The following is a 21,231-nucleotide window of genomic DNA, read 5'->3' as shown; positions in this document are numbered from 1 at the left end:
CTCTACCCTCCTCTCTCTCTCTCCTGTCCGTAGAGCAGACAGCAGACTAGAAACATGGAGAACCCTGAGGTGAAGTTGGATCCGGAGACGGAGTTCCTTTACTCGAAGCAAGGTACCACTGGTAACGAATGGGAACTTTTCAAGGAGAATGTCAAGCCCCTGAAGAGAGGCCGAAATGTTCGCCTTCTCAACGACGCCCTCAAATCTCACACCGACAATCAGCTCAAGAAGTCCCTCTTTGACACTCGAAGGTAACTACTCTTTAACTTGCTCTCATCATCTCCCCTTGCCCTATGTCCTTTTTGGTTCTACCGCAGAATCTTGTTAAGAGACGTTTCATTTCCTTATTTATGGATCTTCTTATTCTTATTTTCATATTTCGTCCGCAGGAGGTTGATCGAAGCGATTGACGAGTACAAAGGGGATGATCCTCTTCAGCCATGGCTTGAGTGAGCTTTCAATTTCTCCATTTCGTCTTCTTTTTCTTCTGTTGACGGAGGTCAATTCTAGGGTTTTGATTCTTGTAGTTTCGGATTTTTTTTTCTCATTTGTTGCTGGCTGCATGTAGATAGAGACTGCAAAGAAATTGCAGGTCTTCTAGAATGTCATTTTATGTTACCCAATTCTTACAGTCCACCTGCCGAACTAACCGGCTACAGTTTTCAAACCTATGTCCGTCCAATTTGATTTTATTGTCTTTCTTGGAATCTATGTTCAGACTCTTCTTTTCTGTGGACAAGACCAAGGGTAAGATAAAAGAAAAAAGGAAGAATAAGAAAATCATTTCAGTCCAAGTAATATGTTGTTTTCATTCCCAACAATTCAAAGAAACCTTGTTGAACCAAGCAAAACAGCCTTGTATTTATGTATACTTTCCAGAAAGCAAAAAACCTGTTTAACCATCAACTTGATTAGGCTCACGTTACTATGGATTTTTTTATTTTATTTTTGGTGTGTGTAAACCTTTTCTCGGGCAGTCGACTATTCATTATAGAAAAGTCTAGCATTTGCAGTTTTGGACATTGACTTCAGTCATAATGGCAATTACTAATTTTTGCATACTAGGTTAATTCATTTGCCAAATGTTTTCTTGTTCCTCCAAAGGTGCATTAAATGGGTTCAAGATGCCTTCCCTCCTGGAGGAGACTGCTCAGGGTTGGTGGTTATTTATGAAAAATGTGTGCGTATGTTTTGGCATGATGACCGCTACAAGGATGATCTCCGTTACCTTAAAGTGTGGTTGGAATATGTGAGTTCCTTTACTATTATTTCCCTTTCTTCCTTAATGATAAATCTTGGGAAATTTGAATGCTGCTGTGAGTGTTCATTAGAATCTGTTTATCCTTGTCTTGAGAAATGACCATTGAAACTGCAACTACATTGCAGGCTGAAAATTGTGCTGATGCTGAAGTAATATATAGCTTTCTAGAAGCAAACAAAATTGGGCAAACACATTCCATTTTCTTCATATCATATGCTCTGCACATGGAATCCAAGAACAAGATTAAAACAGCAAACGAAATTTTTAATCGAGGGATGTCTTGGTAAACTCATGTTTCCTTTTATCTTGTAGTTTCATTTTTTCACTATTGAAGATGACATGTTGAATTGATTTCACTTGTATCTTTGTCTAGAAGCTGCAATTTCTTATCAATAAAATAGAAGAAAGCATTGATTACAAGTTTTTGTCAATGATAAGATCATAATATAAATACTATCATTTGCAAAGCAGAAACAGCCTCCTTGCAAGAAAATATAAGGGGAAAGTTATATGCAAGTACGACTCTCGCAAAGCTGGGAGTCTTGTCCATTGGGAATGCCCTTTTAAGTCTATTGCTATTAGAATTAGTGTTTGAATTTTTAAATATTTTGTGATAATCTAATCATCAGTAATTTAGTGTTAGGTGCACCATTTCTAGTTGTCTGGATTCAAGGGTGAATCACTGTTCAACTGCACTTTTGCCCTTAGTTGTGCTAGAACAAAGGGTTACTAGCTTTAGGTGCATTAAAATTGCTTTCACAATCAAGTATGATCTCTATAATCCTTGATTAAGAATTATGGAATGCTGATACCAAAGAAGCATCAATACAGATTTGGGTATGGATATGAATCTGGAAATGGACAAGGGATACAATTTGAACAAATAAAGATAAGAATATGGCAAGAATAATAATACAACAACATTTGCAAGCTTTTATCTCACTCGGAAAAAATAGTAATATTTTTTCTTTTTTGTGAGTGGTGTTCATGGATACAACAACTAAAAACACTGAAAATATTGAAAAAGTGTTCACAATCCAATATGAAGATGCCATTTCTTTATAATAATGATATATATAAAACTGTTGAAAGAATTACAACTAATGCCATTAAATCCATGATAATGATAATGTAAACATCATTAAACCCTAAAAGAAAAAGAAAAAAGGAAGCATGTTTGTTGGATTTATATAATAACCTTACTTGTGTTGTATTTGTAAATTTTATTCCAAAATATTCCATGGAATTTCCATCATGTATCCCAAGCAATAGATACATGTCGTGCCTTAGATGACGTGTCAAAAAAATGAAAATGATACTAAAAAATTTTAGGACACTCCATTTGGTATCTCTGGCACCTATGTCAGAGTGTTTGGTGAGCATCCATGTCTGACACTGATGCCAATAGGGACAGCAAAATTGCAAAAAATACAACAAGGATACACTACTGTAATGATGTGCAAATAACATGCTGAAGCAACTGAAATCACACCTTTTCAAACCTAGAACAGCAGTGGAGGGATTGGCACCGCGGGGTTAAATCCTCAAAACCCAAACCTCCAAATCTTCAAAACCCTAGCTGGTTTAGAGCTTAAACTATATGTAGAGATCTCTGTCTTCAAAATGTTGAAAGGTCCTTTAGAAGTGGCTGAGTAAGCTCTATTTATACCAGCCATCAAGTTTCCAAAAGAAGCCAACTCCTATTTTGCAAGTAAGTCCTAAAAATTGCTAATCTTTTAGGAATCCCTACAAAACACTTGCTCATGCAAAAAGACACCACACCCCAAAACTAACTTACACCAAAATATACCCCCAAAGCTGAAAATTACTAGTATACCCCTAACACCCAATTAGAAAAAAACACATGAAAAATAAGAATTATGTACAGGTTTTCATCATTCCTCCCTTTTTAAAAAGAACTCACCTCTGAGTGAGATTTCAACTTGGATGCCTGACATTCAGGGTCAACTTTCATGAAATGCTCTTCACTAATCCATGAATTTTCATAATCCGATTTGTTTGTTGACTTTGCAGAGACCTGTGTTTTTGGTAAATAGTTACTCGGGCCTGGTCACTGCAACCCCCTTTGTGAGGAAGCACCCATTTTACCAGAAATCTAAAATAATTTCCAACTCTAGTCTTCACCTCCCGCACATGTATAACAGCATGGACCCTTCCTCCTTTGCTAGGAGTTACCAGGGATGGACTCTTACACTCAACCTCTTGCAATTCAACTTATAGATTGCCATGGAAAGGATACAAATCTGCCACATTAAAATTTGATGATATATCAAGGTCTTGAGGAAGTTCGTGATGATGATTCACCTTTTCAAGCCTTTGTCTAACTTCTTGAACATCTTTCAAATTCTTAGCATAAGCAGTTGCATCATCACTGACCCTAGGCTGATTGGAGTCGTCTATGAGATCAATAATCTGATTTTGAATTTGTTCAATATACCTGAAGAATACCATAAAACTCTAGGTCATAGGTGGAGTAATTTTGCCAAGCCTTGTTAAGCTTTTCATTGAAATATGCCACCGGCCTTCCTTCCTGCCTCAAAAACAGCCCCGACTCCAATCTTTGATGCATCACAATCAACTTCAAAGAGTTTGTCAAAATCTGGTAAGGCCAATATTGGTGCTTGTGTTAATCGTCTCTTTATCTTCTCAAAACTTTTTTCATCTTCCAAGGTCCAAGAAAACTTTCTGCCTTTGAGACATTCTGTGATAGATGCTACATTGGTGCTGAAATTTTATAAATCTCCTGTAAAAGGCTGGTAAACCATGGAAGCTTCTTACCTCTGTAATAGTTTTGGGAGTAGGCCAGCTAGTTATACCTTCAATCTTTGATGGTTCAACTTCGATTTCATTTGCAGAAGTAATATATCCCGAAAAATCCAATCTGTCCACCACAAAGCTGCATTTCTTGACATTAGGATATAATTGATTATGCCTCATAAGTTACAAAATAGCCTTCAAGTGTTCAATGTGACTTTGTTTGTCCCTGCTGCACACCAAAGTATACACAACAACAAACTTCCCAATAGAAGGTTTCAGCACTTGATTGTTCATAAATTTCATGAAGGTGCTAGGTGCATTAGACAATCCAAAAGGCATTGCCAGCCACTCATAGAGTTGTTCCTTGGTCTTAAAAATCTGTTTTCATTCATCTCCAGCTCTTATTCTGATTTGGTGTTAACCACTCTTCAAGTCAATCTTTGAATAAACACAAGATCCAGCTAGCATGTCAAGCATATCATCCAATTTTGGGATGGGAAACCTGTATTTAATGGTTAATTTATTGATAGCTCTGTTGGAAATTTTGTCATAATTATGAGGTAGAGTTGTGATCCTGTCCTCAAAAAATGGAAAAACCCATGAAGATATTGTGTTACTACTAGAATGTCACTAACATCATCATTCTCGTAACAGAACTTTTTAAATGATTACGTAAGACTAGCATTTTACTTTTTAAGTTATTTAAGTTCAAATATTGTTTTTCTGGTGACCTGCAGATGGATTTTCAATTCTCTGTAACTTCATTACCAACATTCCATGTTTTGTTCTCTACAGTTGTTTATTAAGTTTGGCATTTTCATTTGCAATGGCTATTACAAACTATTACATTTTATGTGCACTAGGGATGCTCAACCAAGCGAAAAATTGAAGGATTCTTATAAGAAATTTATTGCACGTTCAATGGGAAGACCAAAAGCTACAGAAGTATGCAATACTATATTCTATTTCTTCTCATCTTCCATTTCTTTTTGTTTGGTACAGTTTCCATTTTAACTTCCCCTCATTTGAATTATCAGGAAGATTTAATAGAGAACAACTTTCCAGCCCGAAGTTTTGGAAGCGTATTGACTAGGGGAGAAAATCGTAAGTTCCAATGTTGTCTTTGTACAGTTTGAAATTTTTGCTTGCTAAGTTTTTTCTGTTGTTGCAGGACCCCAAAATACAGAAAGTTCTGAACTTCCTTCGAAAAAATTGAAGCAGCATAGGTGAGTTCTGGTGTTTTTGCTCCTTCTTATGTTAAGAAGTAAATATATAAAATAATACTTTGCGTCATCTTCTTGAATGTCCCTCAGATGGGAAGAATGGTGCTTTGCTGTAGATTTAGAACTTCTCGTAACTTTGTATTTGCTGTCAGTAGCATTTCCTTTCTGGTATGGTGACCTGTTATTGGCTTGTTTGACTGGTTAAATACATTTTACGTTGTGTGGATTCATTCAGCTGAATAATCCAAATTGAAATTAAAACTCTGCACCTTTTCTGTATGAAATTGGTATTGACAAATGTTCTGAAAAGACCACACTTTAGGACTAAACCAAAACCCTAACTGGAAAAAATTATAAGGTTTTTGCTTCTCTAAAAAAAAAAAATGATTATCATCCAAATATCACTCATAAATTATTATCTTTCTGCAAAAAGTCATCAAACCAATAACAAGGTTCCTATGACAAGTTTATTTTATAATTATTATTGTTTTTATTTTTGACTAGTTTAGAGCTTTACGAGATAAGAGGATATGGCCATGGATGGCGATGACTAGAGTTATAGAATTCATGTGATGTAGGACAACGATCATCCCACATCGGCTGTTCAGCCTGCGAACAGGTGCTATATATGTGGGTGTGCCCCTCCCCTTGGTAACTGCAGTTTCCAGGGGTACATGCCCTTGCATCATTTGGTATCAAAGCGAGGTTTGCCTCATGGCACTCCACCCAAACGGTTTGGCGTGAGGATTCTCGATGGCCGGGGGAGTTTGTTGGTCAATTGGCATGAGGATTCCGCTGGGTAGGAGTATTTGATGTCGGACGAGAATGGTCCCACATAAGACAGCTTGCAAACATGTGTCTTATATGGGGGTGTGCCCCTCCCCCTGATAACTATAGTTTTCGGGGGTGCATGCCTCTGCATCATCATGTACCCCCCACCTGCTGGGGGTATTAAGGCTTTTGATTTTTGTGGGAGTTTTGTGAGATTATAGAATTGAGGATTCCGCTAGGTAGGAGTATTTGATGTCGGACGAGAATCGTCCCACATAAGCTATTCAGCTTGCAAACATGTGCCTTATATAGGGGTGTGCCCCTCCCCCTGGTAACTGTAGTTTTCGGGGGTGCATGCCCCTGCATCATCATGTACCCCCCACCTGCTGGGGATATTAAGGCTTTTGATTGTTGTGGGAGTTTTGTGAGATTATAGAATTGATAATGATTTACAATGTCAAACGCTTCTGTTTTAAGGTGTCATTTCTTTAATTTTTTTATGTGATAGGGCTCAAGGTACTCCACTTACCATTTATAAAGATACCACTACTGCTGGAAGCTTGGTTCATCAACCAAAGTTGTCCCTGACTGACTCAAAATCATGGCATAGTCTTGGAGCTCGAGCAGAGAGAAACAAAGAGAATAATGCAATACCTGGCAAGTGGACATCAAATAAGGTTAGTTTTGAGTACTGAATATGTTAATGTCAAATTTGCATCTGCTTTTAACTACGCTTTTTTATCACTTCATACCTGAGTCTATCCAACCCATCGAATTTATTTTTCCAGATTCCACGTAGAGCTGGATCTAGAACTCGACAAACAACTGCCAGTGACTGCATTGAGGTCTTTGTTGATGAGGAATGTGCAGAGTGAGTAATTAAACCTTTCTTCAAGTTTGATATACAATTGGCATTCTTCTTGATGGTAGTTTGCATGCACAGAGTAGATAATACATCAAAATAATTCAAGCCAGGTTTGCAGTTACGTTGACATAGAACCAAAAAAAAGGTTGCTCGGCAGAACCATTATTTTCCTTGTAAATAGTTTTAATTGTTGTTTATCAGTCCGTAATAAACAACTCTACTTCTGAATGTTTCATGGTTGAGTGACATGACTCAGAAAAGACAGCATAAATCACATGATTGAAATACAAATGCTGATGTTTGACAGCCATTTCACAGCCTTGAATTGGCTATAGGTTGAGGGTGTGTGATAGAAATCTTGATGAACACTGCTGGGCTCATTTTGCATTTGGACTTAATGACTTAAGTATGGTTTTAGAGCTTTAATTACATAAGGTTTTCTGCATGTGGTAGAGCAACTTGTTTTGCTATGTCTATGTGAAATGAGAACAAGTATTAGAAAATTTTGATATATTCTTGAACCCATTTTTAGTAGTTTTAAGTTTTTAGTGCAACTGATGACTTAATAGAGGGCATTGGAGGAAGATGTAAAATGACAGGTTTTGGGGATATATGAGTTGGGGAAGTTATGGGTAATCATACACCTGGTAGAAGACTTGGTAATTTTTGTGCCTACCAACTTTCTATTTGGTCCATATAGCATGAGGCTAGTTGAAGAAGTGAAAGAAGCTTTTTCACACAAATATTAGACTCTAGTTTTCCTGAGAAGTGACTCCTTTGTAGATCAGCTACAAAATGGCTGTATTATTAGCTCCCTAGATCACCTATCTGTCTTGCAAGGAAAGTCTATTACTAGCAAGCCAATCAGCACTGCTGGTTCTGATTTTTCTAGATGTGATTGTTGAAAGAGATCCTCCAGAGACCATGAGCTCTCAGGAAGAAGAAACAGAACTATTTATGCATTCTGAAAAAAGAAAGGAAATAAAGAAGAAAGGTAGATCCTACCATAACTTTAACCTTATGAAATAATTATAGTTCTTTCATAAAGTACGAAAGTAACAGTTTCCTAACAAGAACTGTCATGGTGTTAAAACAGTTAGGAGGAGCATTAAAAGCATTTGAAACAGCTCTTTTCTGTGTGCGCTGTAGAACATATGGAGAGAAATGTATAGAAGAGCTTTTGAGGGCATAGAATGCCCTAAGGGAAAACTACTCAACTTCCTCTCTTTGTGTTTGAAAGAGGATCCTTTTTTAATCAATGCTCTTATTTATTTATAGGGAAGTTTATGCTTTTGGATAGGGTGTTTCTGAGTTCATTGATATAGATACATTGCTAGCAAATCATGTCGATGGGCGGCGGTGGCAGTGGTGTGTGTGTGTGGTGGGGATATTAAGGGGGGCATATTAAACAAAAACTTGAATACAATATCTTTTCTTTTTCTTTCACTAAGTGGATATAAGTGTCTTTTCATTGTCGAGATTCATTCCTCATTGCTGATTTAAATCTTTTATCTTTTTGCAGAAATTTTAAAACGGACAGTGAGGTTGGAAAATCTACTAGTTTGCACAGTCAAGACCTCAAAAAGTAAGCAATAAGCCGTTAACGATCTGAGACACATTAACTAGGCATCTTAAATTTTGTGCGGGCGGTGGAAAATTTTTACTGTTGTCATATTTTGCAGGGAAACAGAGCTGTTGAGGGAAAACCCGTTGCGCAACTTTCCATCAAAATGTCTTCCCAGATAATCGAAGCACAAAGGCTTCTTCACGCTTGTACTTTGTTGTGCTGTTACTTGAATAAATTCATGGGTGAGCTTTTGTCTTTTAGAGCTTGATCCTTTGATACTGTTCCTTTCTATTGCCATTGTCATTCCAGATCTCTTTATGTAATTTCTAGAACCACAGTTTGTCACTCTCTATTGTTATTGACATTCCAGGTATCTCAATGAAAATTGCAGAAGCACACTCTTTGTGCTTTTGCCTGATAAATTACTGTTCTTCCATTATCTTTTTCATTTTCTTTCATTATATGCTGTCTGATTCTGAGTTAAAACTCATTGAAACTTTCAACAAGTTATCATTTCTTGCAAATCATGGCATTATCTAGTGGGAAATTCTATGGCACCAAGGACACTGATGCTTTGTATGACACAAAAGATTTAATGTACCGCGTGAATAGTATGCTGTGCAATATATTTTTCACTAGTATTCACGTGTAACATTGTGTAATTATCTTGATGCTGTGCCCCTCCTGGGCGATCTTTTCAGTTCCTCTTGGAGCCCTTTGCCTCTTGGTTAATCACATGCCTCATCCTGGTGCACCTTATCCTTGCAGAAACTTTTGCTTTTTTTACTAAAAAACCAAACTGAATCAACCAAAATTAACCAATTTAGGAGCATGAAGTTTATAGCACCAATGGTTCAGTTTGACCTTAATTGAACTCTAGGTGAGCAAAATTATTGAGTTGAGTTGATAGATTTCAGTTAATTTGATTTGTTTTTATTAGTGCATAAATTTTGGATTTTAATTTTAGTTTTAGGAGTAAAAAATCGAACTAACTTCAATGGTATATTAATTTATTATGTTTATAAAAATTTAATTATTTACAAAATCACTATTTAATATAAATATATCCTTTCCCTCTTCTCACATAATTCTAGTTGCTTACCCTTTCCCCCTCTCCTCCATAGAAAGCTAAGTCAACATTGCCAACAATGAAAGACCACCACCCTAACTAAACTAGAACTAGCTATTTGTTAATTTTTTTTCATATCCATCAATCATAGAGAAAGGCCCACCATCACCAACCCTAATTGTAATTCTCAAAGAAAACAACGTTGCTATTATAATAAAGTAAATTTGTTAATAATTTGTGTTTTCATATATATTGATCTTTTTTTTATTTATTTGTGTTTATTAATTTTGATGTTGGAGGAGGCCATGGCAATAACATAAGTTTGTGGCTATTTTTTTGATATAAAATTTGATGATTAAGTTAATACTCAATGATTCAGAATAAGTAGAGTAATCATGATTAAAAAAAAAAGAATTAATGCGTACTTGTTATTATAAAATTAAAATTTTTTGTAATATTCATAAAAATAGTTCGAGCATGATTTTTCAATAACTCTTGAACTATATTGATTAATTATTAAAATTTTTAAATTTATCACATGATAAATTTAAGATGTCTTCTCAAGAACAACAATTGGACCTTCTCATCAAATTTAAGTCACTTATTTCTTACATATTGATCCATGTGTCTTGCATCATTATCATTATTGATTTTAGACTTGATAATTTAATCCCATAATTTATATTATATTCGTCGTCCGCCTTGGTCAAAAAAGACATAAAATAAAGTTTTTTAATTATTGGGCAAACACAAAGCACCTGTAATAATGCTAAAGACATTATGGGTATTTTAATAAAAATTTTACAAAAATATGACCATTTTTATATAACCATCGATTCTAATAGATAAGATAAATTATAGACATAAGATTTTATTTTATTTACTTTAATACGGAGGGCAAAAATCAAACTCCAACTATCAATGCATAGTCAACATTTCGATTGTCACTGCTCGACCTATAGTTGGGGACAAAAATACGTACTCTCTGAGTCTCTGATCGCATTGTTGAGCCGGAGGGAGGGAGGCCGGTCGGTCTGTTGGATGCTAGAACCTTCTTGTCTTTGTAGCGAGTGTAACCAAACATAAAAATAAACCGGGTTCATTTGCCAGTCCGGTTTTCCTCCCCATTTGCAGGATCGTGGTGGCTAGGGTTTCCGATCAACCCTAAAGCGCAATTCGTTTCCTTCTCCTTCTCCACCAGGATCTTGATTTCTTGTCTCTCCCCTCTTCTCTCTCTTCGAAGCTTCCCAATTTCTACCTCCCCGTTTGGGGCCCATCTTTGAAAACCCTCGGCGAAGTTTGGTTAATTATTTAATCGGCGGTCTTAATGGCGGAGCACTTAGCTTCGATCTTTGGCACCGAGAAGGACCGCGTGAACTGCCCCTTCTACTTCAAGATCGGGGCGTGCCGCCATGGTGATCGATGCTCTCGTCTTCACAACCGGCCCACGATCTCTCCGACTCTGCTCCTGTCCAACATGTACCAGCGTCCCGACATGATCACCCCCGGCGTTGATGCCCAGGGTCAGCCCATCGATCCTCGCAAAATTCAGGAGCACTTCGAAGATTTCTACGAGGACATCTTCGAAGAGCTCAACAAATTCGGCGAGATTGAGAGCCTCAACGTCTGCGATAACCTCGCTGACCACATGATTGGCAACGTCTATGTGCAGTTCAAGGAGGAAGATCAGGCCGCCGCTGCCTTGCAGGCTCTCCAAGGCCGCTTCTACTCCGGCCGCCCCATCATTGCTGATTTCTCGCCGGTCACCGATTTTCGCGAAGCCACGTGTCGACAATTTGAGGAAAACAACTGTAATCGTGGCGGTTACTGTAATTTCATGCACGTGAAAATGATTGGAAGGGATTTGAGGAGGAAGCTCTTTGGGAGATACCGTCGTTTCCGGGGAAGTCGGAGCAGGAGCAGGAGTGGGAGTCCCTCTCATTTCCGACGGGAAAATGAAAGGCGCGGAGATTATCGAGACCGGGATCGTGATTACCGCGGCAGTGGGCGTAGGAGTGGGGACAGGCATGGGAGGTATGACAGTGATGGTGGAAGGAGGCGGCACGGCAGTCCTAAGCGAGGCAGGAGTCCGATAAGGGAGGCGAGCGAGGAGCGCAGAGCCAGGATTGAACAATGGAACAGAGAGAGGGAAGAGAGGCAGTGATGCGATTTTAAGGGAGTCCCTCACTTTTGGAACTGGCTATGACAATTTTTCTCTTGTTGGTAAATCATTGCGCCTAGTGTTATGTTTCATGCGTCTCAGAACTTCTTAATGATGGGATGATATTCGGATAGGATTAGTACATTTCTTTCGGTAACTTTCTAGTATTGCTTAAACTAACAGTTGAGAACTGGGTATTAGTTTTTTGATGATGCTTGAAGTTTCTGCATTTTGGTTTTTGTGCTATGTTGGTTTTGGGTCTTTTTCTCATTCAAGGCAGAAATTATGTTTATTAACTTCTCATCTTGTTCTTGTAAGATTCCTTTACGTGAAATTTGTGAATCCACTATGCTGAGATATATGTGCTGAAAACATTAGAACTACATGTAGCATCCATGCTGCTTTGGGCATACTTTTCTCTTCATGCAAATATGTGAATTTAAAAGTGGAACTCTAAATTTTTAATTTTCATAGCCCTTTTGGTCTTGATTTTTTATTTTTAATTGGTCTAGCCATTCTAATGCAAATTACTGTCTGAGAGGTTAGAACTTGAGCCTTAAGCAAACTAACTTTTGAATTTGGAGAGGCCAAGCTGGTTAACTTTAGAACTTATCTGGCCTGTCTTCTTGTGTGTATGTGTGCATTAAGTAAGACCTATCCTGTAAGAATAAGTTCTTGGGTTTTGCCATTGTTTGCTGGCTTTATGACTGATTTTTTTTTTGTTTTTCGTGTAATAATATAGTTTGCTCCATGCTGAATATGGATGGATGTATGTTAATTTTGTTTTATTGTTTTTGCAGTGTAGATCCCCTCTACCCACAAACTTTTATTCATGGATGCTGGTATTCGTTTTCTCTGTGCATGGATCATGGAAGAGCCCAAGCTTTCAACTGAAGGCATTTTATTTCCATATTTAATTGGCTATTTTGTTCAAGAGGTTTTACACAAGTCTAGAATAATATCATAATCAGCAAATCATTCACTAGATTCCTTGTTGCAAGTGTTGCTTGGGAAAATTAATGTATCCACAATTTGATTTGTTTAGGAAGTAGCTAATTAGGCTGGGGGAAGCTTTTGGGATTTAGTATAAACTTGAGTTGGGTTCAGAGCCTCTCTGCTTGGTATAAAGCATGTCCACTAACCTCCTCCTCCACCTTCCACGTACACAGACGGGCTCCTAAGTTCTATAAAATCTGAGATTTACTTATAGCCATTAGTTGCTTGTTGCTTGGATAGTGGTCCCATATTGTATTTTGCCTGTGGAAGTGGAATGTTCTTACAATGTGTTGGAAGCATCAGGCTTTTCTTTCATTCGTTTAGTTCAAGTTTTGTACTAAAGTTTTTAACCTTTGTAACTCAATGGGAAACCTGGCTTACCTTGTGAAATATTCTTTCAGCCGGGAAATAAGTTATCTTTCCATCTTTTAGAATTTAGGCTCTGGATTATTTGCTTTGTGTTTTCTCTATTTCTGCAGTCTCTTCATCTATGATGTGATGAGAAACTTTTATTATTGATGAAATTTTTAGGTCTAATCAATAGTTTTTGGGTCTATTGGGAGGTACTTTGGGCACTGAGATACTGGAAGTTATTGCATGTGGTAAGATATTGGGCAGTCACATGAGCATGGAAAGAGCAGGAGATGATAGGGACCTTGAGTTGATGAACAAACATCTCCAAGTGGAGACGTCCTTGGGTAAGTATAGACGAAGGGATGGAGGTTCTCTGTATGTTGAGATGTACTTGGACAAGTATGAAGGGCAGGCAGTTGGCTTTGAATGTCCAAGTCTCCAAGCATCATTCCTGTAGAATGACCTTAATTGTTTATGGCATAATTGGCATTGATATCTTCTAAGCTGTCTAGAGCTCAGCTTTTTTGACACATGTTCCTTGGGTAAAAAGAGGTATTCAGTATCCGCATGCCCTTGTTGTGATTTGTAATTGTTTTTTGGTAGAGGTCTCCATTGGTTGCAAACCCCATTGAGGCATGGGACAAGTACCTTGATGAATTATTAACTCTAGGCAGCATGCCAGATGGCCTCAGGTCTGTTGCGATTTTCATGGAATTTCTAATGTGCCTGCAAGCATGGTGCTGCCCCATGACTGGCATGATTGCATTTGATGTTTTTTTTGGAAGATTTCACATATGGTTTCTTTGAAGATATCATTGGATAGAAGAGACTGAGGGATAAGAGGCACGTGCTTACAAAAATCATTTCGATCATCAATAGTGTATTCAAGCATGTATTAAGATTAAAGTGCTGATATGCCCAAGAGGTCATCCCCCTAGATTGACCGCAAGGGTGTTAGTGTCATTGCAGCAAATATTTAGGAATTTGAGGAGAAGTTGAATATAGTCAAATTTAAGGCGCCAAGTGTGTCATGGTGATTTTATTGGGGAATGCACTTGAATGAAGGAGGTTCACTTGGTCCATCAGTTGTTGAACTTGTGACAGATGAATGGGGATGCACTGGGCTGGTTAGCACAGCAGGATATAGCAGGAGGGCCAAATTGGGTGGAGGCTTACTTGATGGAGCTACATGCAAGGGTTGATGTCTGTCAGAGAATGTGGATATTACAGACTTGGAGCTCACATGCTCAAATTGGAGAGACAGAGAACATAGAGTATGATATCAAGCTGCTGTTAGTTTTGCATGCCACATGTCTTGTTGGGTTCATTTGCCTACTATGATGTACTTTTCTTTGTTTGTTACTCATTTCTTTAATCTACGTGTTGAGTTTTAATCCTCTATTTTTAGAACCTCCCCCCCCCCCCCCCCCCCCCACCCCCAAAGAACTACACACTGGTATTTTGCCTTTGCCTTCTGTGTTCTTGCTTATTTGTTATCTTTGTTTCTACCTCACACTGTGTTTATGAATATGCCTTTGTTACTTGTCCAAAGATAAGTGAAATATTTTCAAGTATATGATTAATTCCCATCTTTGTCAATTGTTGTTAATCTTTTGAGAAGTAAACACTATTGGAGGCCATTATAATTATGTGTCCTGTGACACTAGTAGGTATGTGGACTCATTACATGAAGAATTGAGTAATGCCATGATTTACTTTTATCATCAGGCCTGAGTTCAAGCTTTCAATTTGGCTTGCTAACCATGATGGGAATCTGTTTGGATTTAACTTTCACTATCATTTCCCACCCTAGTTGCTTCACAATTTACCTTTTAAGGAGTTCAATGCTACTTCTAATTGGCACTTATATTAGAAAAAGGAAGCTAACAATTTTTTTACTTGAATTAGCAGTATAGTGTATGCAAAATGATCTAGAGAAGGCAACATTGCAGTGGATAATGGTGTATGAGTTGTCAGAAGCCAATTATATGTGCAAGGCAGCCAAGAAATGAAGAGAACTAGGTGAAGGAAGGAGCAAGAGGGAGGGAGGGGAAAAGCATGATACCTCAAAGCAAGTAAGCCCTTCAATTTAAAAGATATTAGAATTTGCACAAAGTGTATATTATGAAGGATTCAATAAAGCTTGGATAATATATCGAGTCAGAGTCTAGGAAAACATATCCTTGAGAACCTTCTCCCGATAGGTCATATAACTCATTTTGGTATTTTGAAGAACCTTTCTGTTGATTAAATTTCCATTTAAGGCATCCAACGCAACACCTGTTTAAGTGGTAGCACATTTCTCCTCCAAGCCACGAGGTTGCAATTTTCTGATGCACACCGGATACCTACAGTGTAGGTTGGCACTTTATACCAACTTATTGTCAGGCAGAAATAATCTCTTACTCACCAGTTGCATTGTGATTAAGACTGTATTGGATCAAGTTTAGCAACATGCCTGCTCCTTGAATGCTAATTGGCTAGAATGACCAAATGGTATGCCATGCCAACTTTCTCACAAAAGGTCCTTCTATAAGCTGATGTGTAGAGATTGTTTTGTTATGAAATAAAGTACATATCATCAACTAGGTTGATATGTGCATGCCCAGCCCTTGTGTTGTATGCTTTATCTAGTGATGTGGACAAGAATGAAGTTTTTGAGGTGCGTTCTCAAAATGTATTCCAAAATGGTTTTGTGTGTATAATATGTATTGAACCTTTATGCGTATAGGAAATTTTGTTGGACACTACATATCATATTTGATTGTGATGATGGCATGTTAAGAGCTATGCATCAAACATGCTACATTGTTTTATATGAGACAATTGAAAGTTGGGAGTGCTGGATAGTGAATTTTGATTGATATTAAGTGTGGTTTTTTTTTTTTTTAAATTGTGATGTTTATTTTTTCTAGTGATTAATTATTATTTAATTTAATTGTTTTTATATTTGTGGTATAAATATAACTGTATATAACTGGTCTTTTTTTTTTTTTTTGGGGGGGGGTCAAATGAATGCTAATAGTGTATGAAAACTAAATTGGACTGTTGAATTGGATGGGGTTATCATTCCAATTGGGTGGAAAGAACTGACTGGCTCAATCAAGTTATCATTTCTTTTGTTCTTTAAAAATTCTTTTCGAATTAATTTTTATTTAATTAATTAATATTTTAAGAACATTCATACCACCAACTCTAACTTGATTGGATTAAGGTGTAGTTGATGATGATGAATTAATATTTTAACGGACTCTTCACTACGATTTGAGTTATAAGCATCTTATAGAAGATATGACCATAGAAATGAGTAGTGACTAGTGAGTTAGAATTCATATAGCTGACTGCACCTAGTGGGCTATTAAATAATTAATATTTTGAAACCTAGTTTGACCCCATTTTGGCATCGGTATTCTGGGTCCTTTTCCCTTTCCCAATTCAACACCCTAGTTTGTTTCTTCAAAACATTGATGTTTAAGTTTATGAATGGAATGATGTCTTCCATGTTGAGCCGAAGGTTTTTCTTTAATATTTTAAGCTCTAGTGAGGCTAGAGAAAGAAACAGATGAAAGCTTAACATGATACGGGGTATAATGTCTTACGGAGGATATGGCTATAGATGGATATGCATGGAGGCGTAGAATTCATGTAGCCAGCCCCACCTGGTGGGATTAAAGCTTGGGATTGTTATTGTTTAAGTTGTCTTTATTTTAATATAGTCATCTAATAAGCACATGCAAAGATGTAACCTTTTTGGAATATCATTGCTTTGTTCGCATGCTCAGCTTTTTCATAAAATTCTGTCCTGTCTCTCCATATCTGTACTCATTCTTCTTAAGAGTTGAACATGGAAGTTGGTGAGACATTCCATAAGGGTGCATATGTTGTCACATGTTAATGAAGACAGCACTGCTTAAAACTCCCTTTTTACCTTGTATTAAAGACAGCCCACTGATGTTTGTGGATAGCATGTCGAAATGCTTTGCCAAGGTCATACATGATGAGCTATAGATAGGAATCTTCTGAAAATTATCTCGAGGAGTTACAACTTTCAGGTCAAAAACATTTAATGCATGCCCTAGATTGTTGATTTTCTTGTAGGTGTAATAGGTAGGGGCAACATGAATTTGTGAGTTCAAAAGCATGGCGGTGTTTATTTTGAGATGGCAGTTATAAATTGTCATAGTTCTTGACTTGTTTCATTCCTTATCTAGTTTCTCAATCTTCAATGATTTGTTATTGATTTTCAGAGCTGTTCATCCCATGAACCTCGTGGTGATAAACTATCTGCCACTTGCCAGAAAAATAGGAGAGAAAATATGAGAAAATGTAGGCTACTCTATTTCTGTTCTTATCCCACATGCACACTGATGTAATTTAATGTTTTATATTATTCAGCCGTTTGGAACTCTCATAGGAATCACAGGGTTTCAGGTTGGACGGCCTTGATAGTCCCTCAGTGATGTTGCCGTGCAAATTTGCGAATTCTCCCTTTATTTTTTCGTTCTTGACAGCATGCCTGGGTCACAGCTGGTTTTGCAGGTCATGTTCATGTATGTGAATATTTCTTCCTTTTTCTTCTTAACTTAAAAATGTTTTGATGTTTTGTTCTATGAGATAGTGAAAGGGGCTGTGTTTCTGGAACAACAAAACCAGGTGAATCTTTTGCTTCTCATTGTCGGTTCTACATGGCATGTAGTTTAGCTGGACTTAGTATTTTGTTGGACCTGTGGATTTTTCTCACCTAGGTAATTATCTGATGATATAACTTGACCCATATTCATTGACAAGTTTCACCGCTTGAGATTGCCCATGTGTCTTATTTGGTTTGCTAGTTTTGTTTTTGTGGAGTCCATTATCAATGGCGGGCAAGTTGATGGCTGCAAGAATGGATTTCCACTAATATGTTGCTTTACGGTATATTGCGCCTTTTCTTTAACAGTTAATAGGTTTTGCGTGGCACCGACTTTCCTTGGAAGAATGCTTGGTTTCACGGATTCAATACCGTGCCTGGTGCAGTTTCTCTAACATTGTTGGAGGAAATCTCAAATGCTCGCTACAAGGGGCCCTCGTTCTTGTCTTTTTTTTTTTTTTTTTTTTGTCCTCTTGGTTTGTGGCCTCATTTCTTTTGGTGTGGGCTCTACTGGAATTCTCATCGAACTGCCTTTGTTCGAATTACAGCTGACAGGCTGGGATCTGTGTTGTGAAGGGCTTTTCTTAAGGTTTATTGCCTGCATCCGAGCAGGAAAAAAAAAATGTTTCTTCTTATAGTCATATAAATCTTCATATCTTCTGGGTTGCATTGATATTCCTGGTGCCAGTCAGGTTGCTTCGAAAGTCATATTTGTATTGAGTGGCGTTAAAATTTGTGTTGACCAGTTAAACAGTCGCAGTTATTATTTTTCCTGAACTGCAACATCCGTTTATTTACGAAGCCTGTGAGTGGCAATGGGTAAGTGGCGTTTAAGATGGTCTTCAGCACTTGGATGATGATAGGCGGCGTTAAATCTTTGGTATCTTCCCTCTTGAATTGGATTGTTGAACAACGAGCTTTTTCTTAGTTATCAACGTTGGACAGTCTTCCATAGTGAGTTGGAGAGACGAATAGCTTTTTTTTTTCTTTAGGTTTTCAACTTTTGACATCCTCTCTGTTGAATTGGAGGGAAGTAGGTTGTCTGTTAGGCAAGGATGTAGAGTTCTATTGCTATCATCCCCAAGTTTTAATCTCAGTAGGTTCGGTAAGTCTTTTAACTCTTTTACGTCTTTATCTAGAATTAATGTCTAAAGATCTAATGGTAATAGTTTCCAATGTTGGTTGTGTTGTTGAACTCTTCTTTTATCTGAACTCGAACCGTCTGTAACATGGAAGAATGTCACGGACAGTCGAGTTGAGGGGGGAGGTATACTGGCGAAAATGAAACTGATGCCTGTAAAATAATTGAGTGAAAGCAACTAACTTTGAAGTTTATTATTGTAGAATGACACAAAAGCATTCCATCAGGTCATTTCCCATGTGTGAGTGTGAAGTGCATGTAGTTATATTAATATATTATTGTTTTTCTTTCAACTTAAAGAGTTATAATTTGGCATTCAAAGTATTATCTAAAAAATCCAAATAGAGCAAATGTGTAAGTTTTATATAACTCAATGAGTCGATAACAAAATAAGTTCACGTCCACACTGATGTCATAGAGTGTGATAGCGTGCATAGGAGAACTAACAACTAATCAGTACATAATTTTAAAGTTCAAATCACTTTCCTTCTTAATATGTAAGTATATATAAATTTTATTCCATAACCACAAACAAAGGTTTCTTACGTATTTGGATCAACCCCAAATAGCAAGCTTTTATATTGTATTTTCAAACTCTCAATATAATAACGAGGTAGTAAAAATTTGGAAAATAATATATAGACAAAGAAGTGTGAATTACTCTAATTTATAAATTAATTTACGGGTGGTGAGCTTTTTTTTTTATTATTCTTTCTAAAATCTCTTTTCTTTGTATTGTACCCTTTTTATGTTACAATATGATCCCCTTCTTTTCTTTATGGGTGATGAAAATGATGATAAGAATTTAAAGTTTAGAACTTATAATTTTATGATCACACGAGCAAGGGTGAATTTAGGAGAGGAATAGATTGAGTTTGAGTTTGAGTTTGTGTTAATCTCAACCTTCACGTAAATATATACATGTAAATTAGTTATTTAGACCATAAACCAACTTCTGAGTAAAGAAAAGAGGAGAATACGGATCAACTCCTATCTTTTCATTCTCTTTCTCTTCTTTCACATTCACAGATCAGTTTATGCGTTCTAAATTCTCACATCCACCCCTACACACGAGTTTATTTTTTGTTACCTTACAAGTTTATCTATTTTAAGAATTGATGGATATAATTAAAAAAAATTATGTGTTACCAATAAAACTAAAATGAATAAAGGTTGAAACACTATTTCGTCTTTTATTTATATATAACTATTTATGTTGGTGTCATCAAATATTCCATATTATTTTTAGTTTGTCTCATGTGTAAATATCCATTATCCTAACAAGAGATTTGCTAATTACATTTGTGGCATAAGCTCCAATTGATTGACATATTTTTGTTTTATGTACTTATGTAGGAGATGAAGATGCAGCCATGGCCCCATGGTCGTTTATCAGTTAGGGAGTTGAGTTGTTTATTCCTAACACATATTTGTAACTATCCTTAAAATAGCTAAATTTGTCTTATCCTATGTTACTGGTATCAAAATTTTCACATTACAATCAATTTCAAAGAGTTTTAACTATTTGCCGATCATTTCTTATTTGCATGGGAGGAAGAACCACATGACTTATCCCAAGTCTCTTCTTATCTTGTGTTGCACAAAAATAAAAACGAAAAACATTTCCTATTGAAAACGAAAACGTGAAAATGAATATTTTTTTTAAAAAATAAGCATAAATAGAGTCTGAAACAGGAATAAAAAACGTTTCGAAAACGAGAAAACGGCTCCTATGAGGTGTTTCCGTGCAACATAGCTCTTAACTTTTTTAAATCAATCCAATTTATTTTAAAAATTACATATTAAGACTTCATATGAACCATCAATCGTGGCAATTTCTTCTTAATTATTAAGATTAATTTAATTTAGTTAGGGTTTAATTAATGTTATTATAATTTTTTTAAAAAAATTTACCTAATTTTAAACCTAATTTATTCCAAAAAAAAAAATAAATACATTGTGAGTACTCAGAAAATAATTACCATATTTAGAGTGTCTAAATCGAATTAATCAAAATTTACTAATTAATTAAATTAAATTAAGGAGTCAAATTAAATCGAATTGTATAAATTAATTTAAAAAATAAAAAAATAGAATTAATTAATAATTTAAAAAATTAAACTCAAATTGTATAAATTAAATTGAATTGATTAAACAACAAAAAGTAAAAAAATTAAAATAACTAATAAAAAACACAAAACTAAAAGATTCACGATATTGTATAAATATCAAAATAATATTATTTTAAAATTTGACGAATTCAAACATTGAATAAAAAATTAATAATTGACAAGTTTGCAAACTCAGAGGGGGCGTGGGCCCGGCCGTCGTCCAAGCCCTCCGCTGCCGCCTGATCAGAGCTCTCGTATCCCATTGGTCGGGTGACGGCATTCACTACTCCTTGGCCAATCACAA

At 36.5% G+C, this 21,231-nt stretch overlaps 2 protein-coding genes across 12 annotated transcripts; both read left to right on the top strand.

The window, feature by feature from the left end:
- On the top strand, positions 1-8,897 carry LOC127807387 (mitotic spindle checkpoint protein BUBR1). The gene is made up of 11 exons (XM_052345190.1): positions 1-251; positions 390-449; positions 1,105-1,249; positions 1,387-1,544; positions 4,903-4,984; positions 5,077-5,143; positions 5,211-5,265; positions 6,542-6,710; positions 6,822-6,904; positions 8,421-8,483; positions 8,581-8,897. Exons 1-11 carry the CDS (start codon positions 55-57, stop codon positions 8,642-8,644), a joined length of 1,143 nt encoding a protein of 380 aa, XP_052201150.1. The 5' UTR covers positions 1-54; the 3' UTR covers positions 8,645-8,897.
- Positions 8,898-10,490: 1,593 nt separating this feature from the next.
- LOC127807392 (splicing factor U2af small subunit B-like) lies at positions 10,491-20,191 on the top strand. 11 transcript variants are annotated; one of them, XM_052345201.1, is made up of 4 exons: positions 10,491-11,757; positions 14,957-15,120; positions 17,293-17,595; positions 20,173-20,191. In XM_052345201.1, exon 1 carries the CDS (start codon positions 10,862-10,864, stop codon positions 11,696-11,698), a length of 837 nt encoding a protein of 278 aa, XP_052201161.1. In that variant the 5' UTR covers positions 10,491-10,861; the 3' UTR covers positions 11,699-11,757; positions 14,957-15,120; positions 17,293-17,595; positions 20,173-20,191. The 11 variants fall into 11 exon arrangements, with proteins under 11 accessions (XP_052201161.1, XP_052201165.1, XP_052201160.1 ...); XM_052345205.1 differs by having other exon boundaries at positions 17,469-17,595; positions 20,173-20,190; XM_052345200.1 differs by lacking the exon at positions 20,173-20,191 and adding an exon at positions 17,985-20,113.
- Positions 20,192-21,231: the final 1,040 nt, after the last annotated feature.

The sequence above is a fragment of the Diospyros lotus genome, chromosome 8, assembly GCF_014633365.1.
Source record: "Diospyros lotus cultivar Yz01 chromosome 8, ASM1463336v1, whole genome shotgun sequence".
NCBI lineage: Eukaryota > Viridiplantae > Streptophyta > Magnoliopsida > Ericales > Ebenaceae > Diospyros > Diospyros lotus.
The sequence above is the reverse complement of the archived record's forward strand: the minus strand, read 5'-3'. Positions and strand labels throughout refer to the sequence as shown.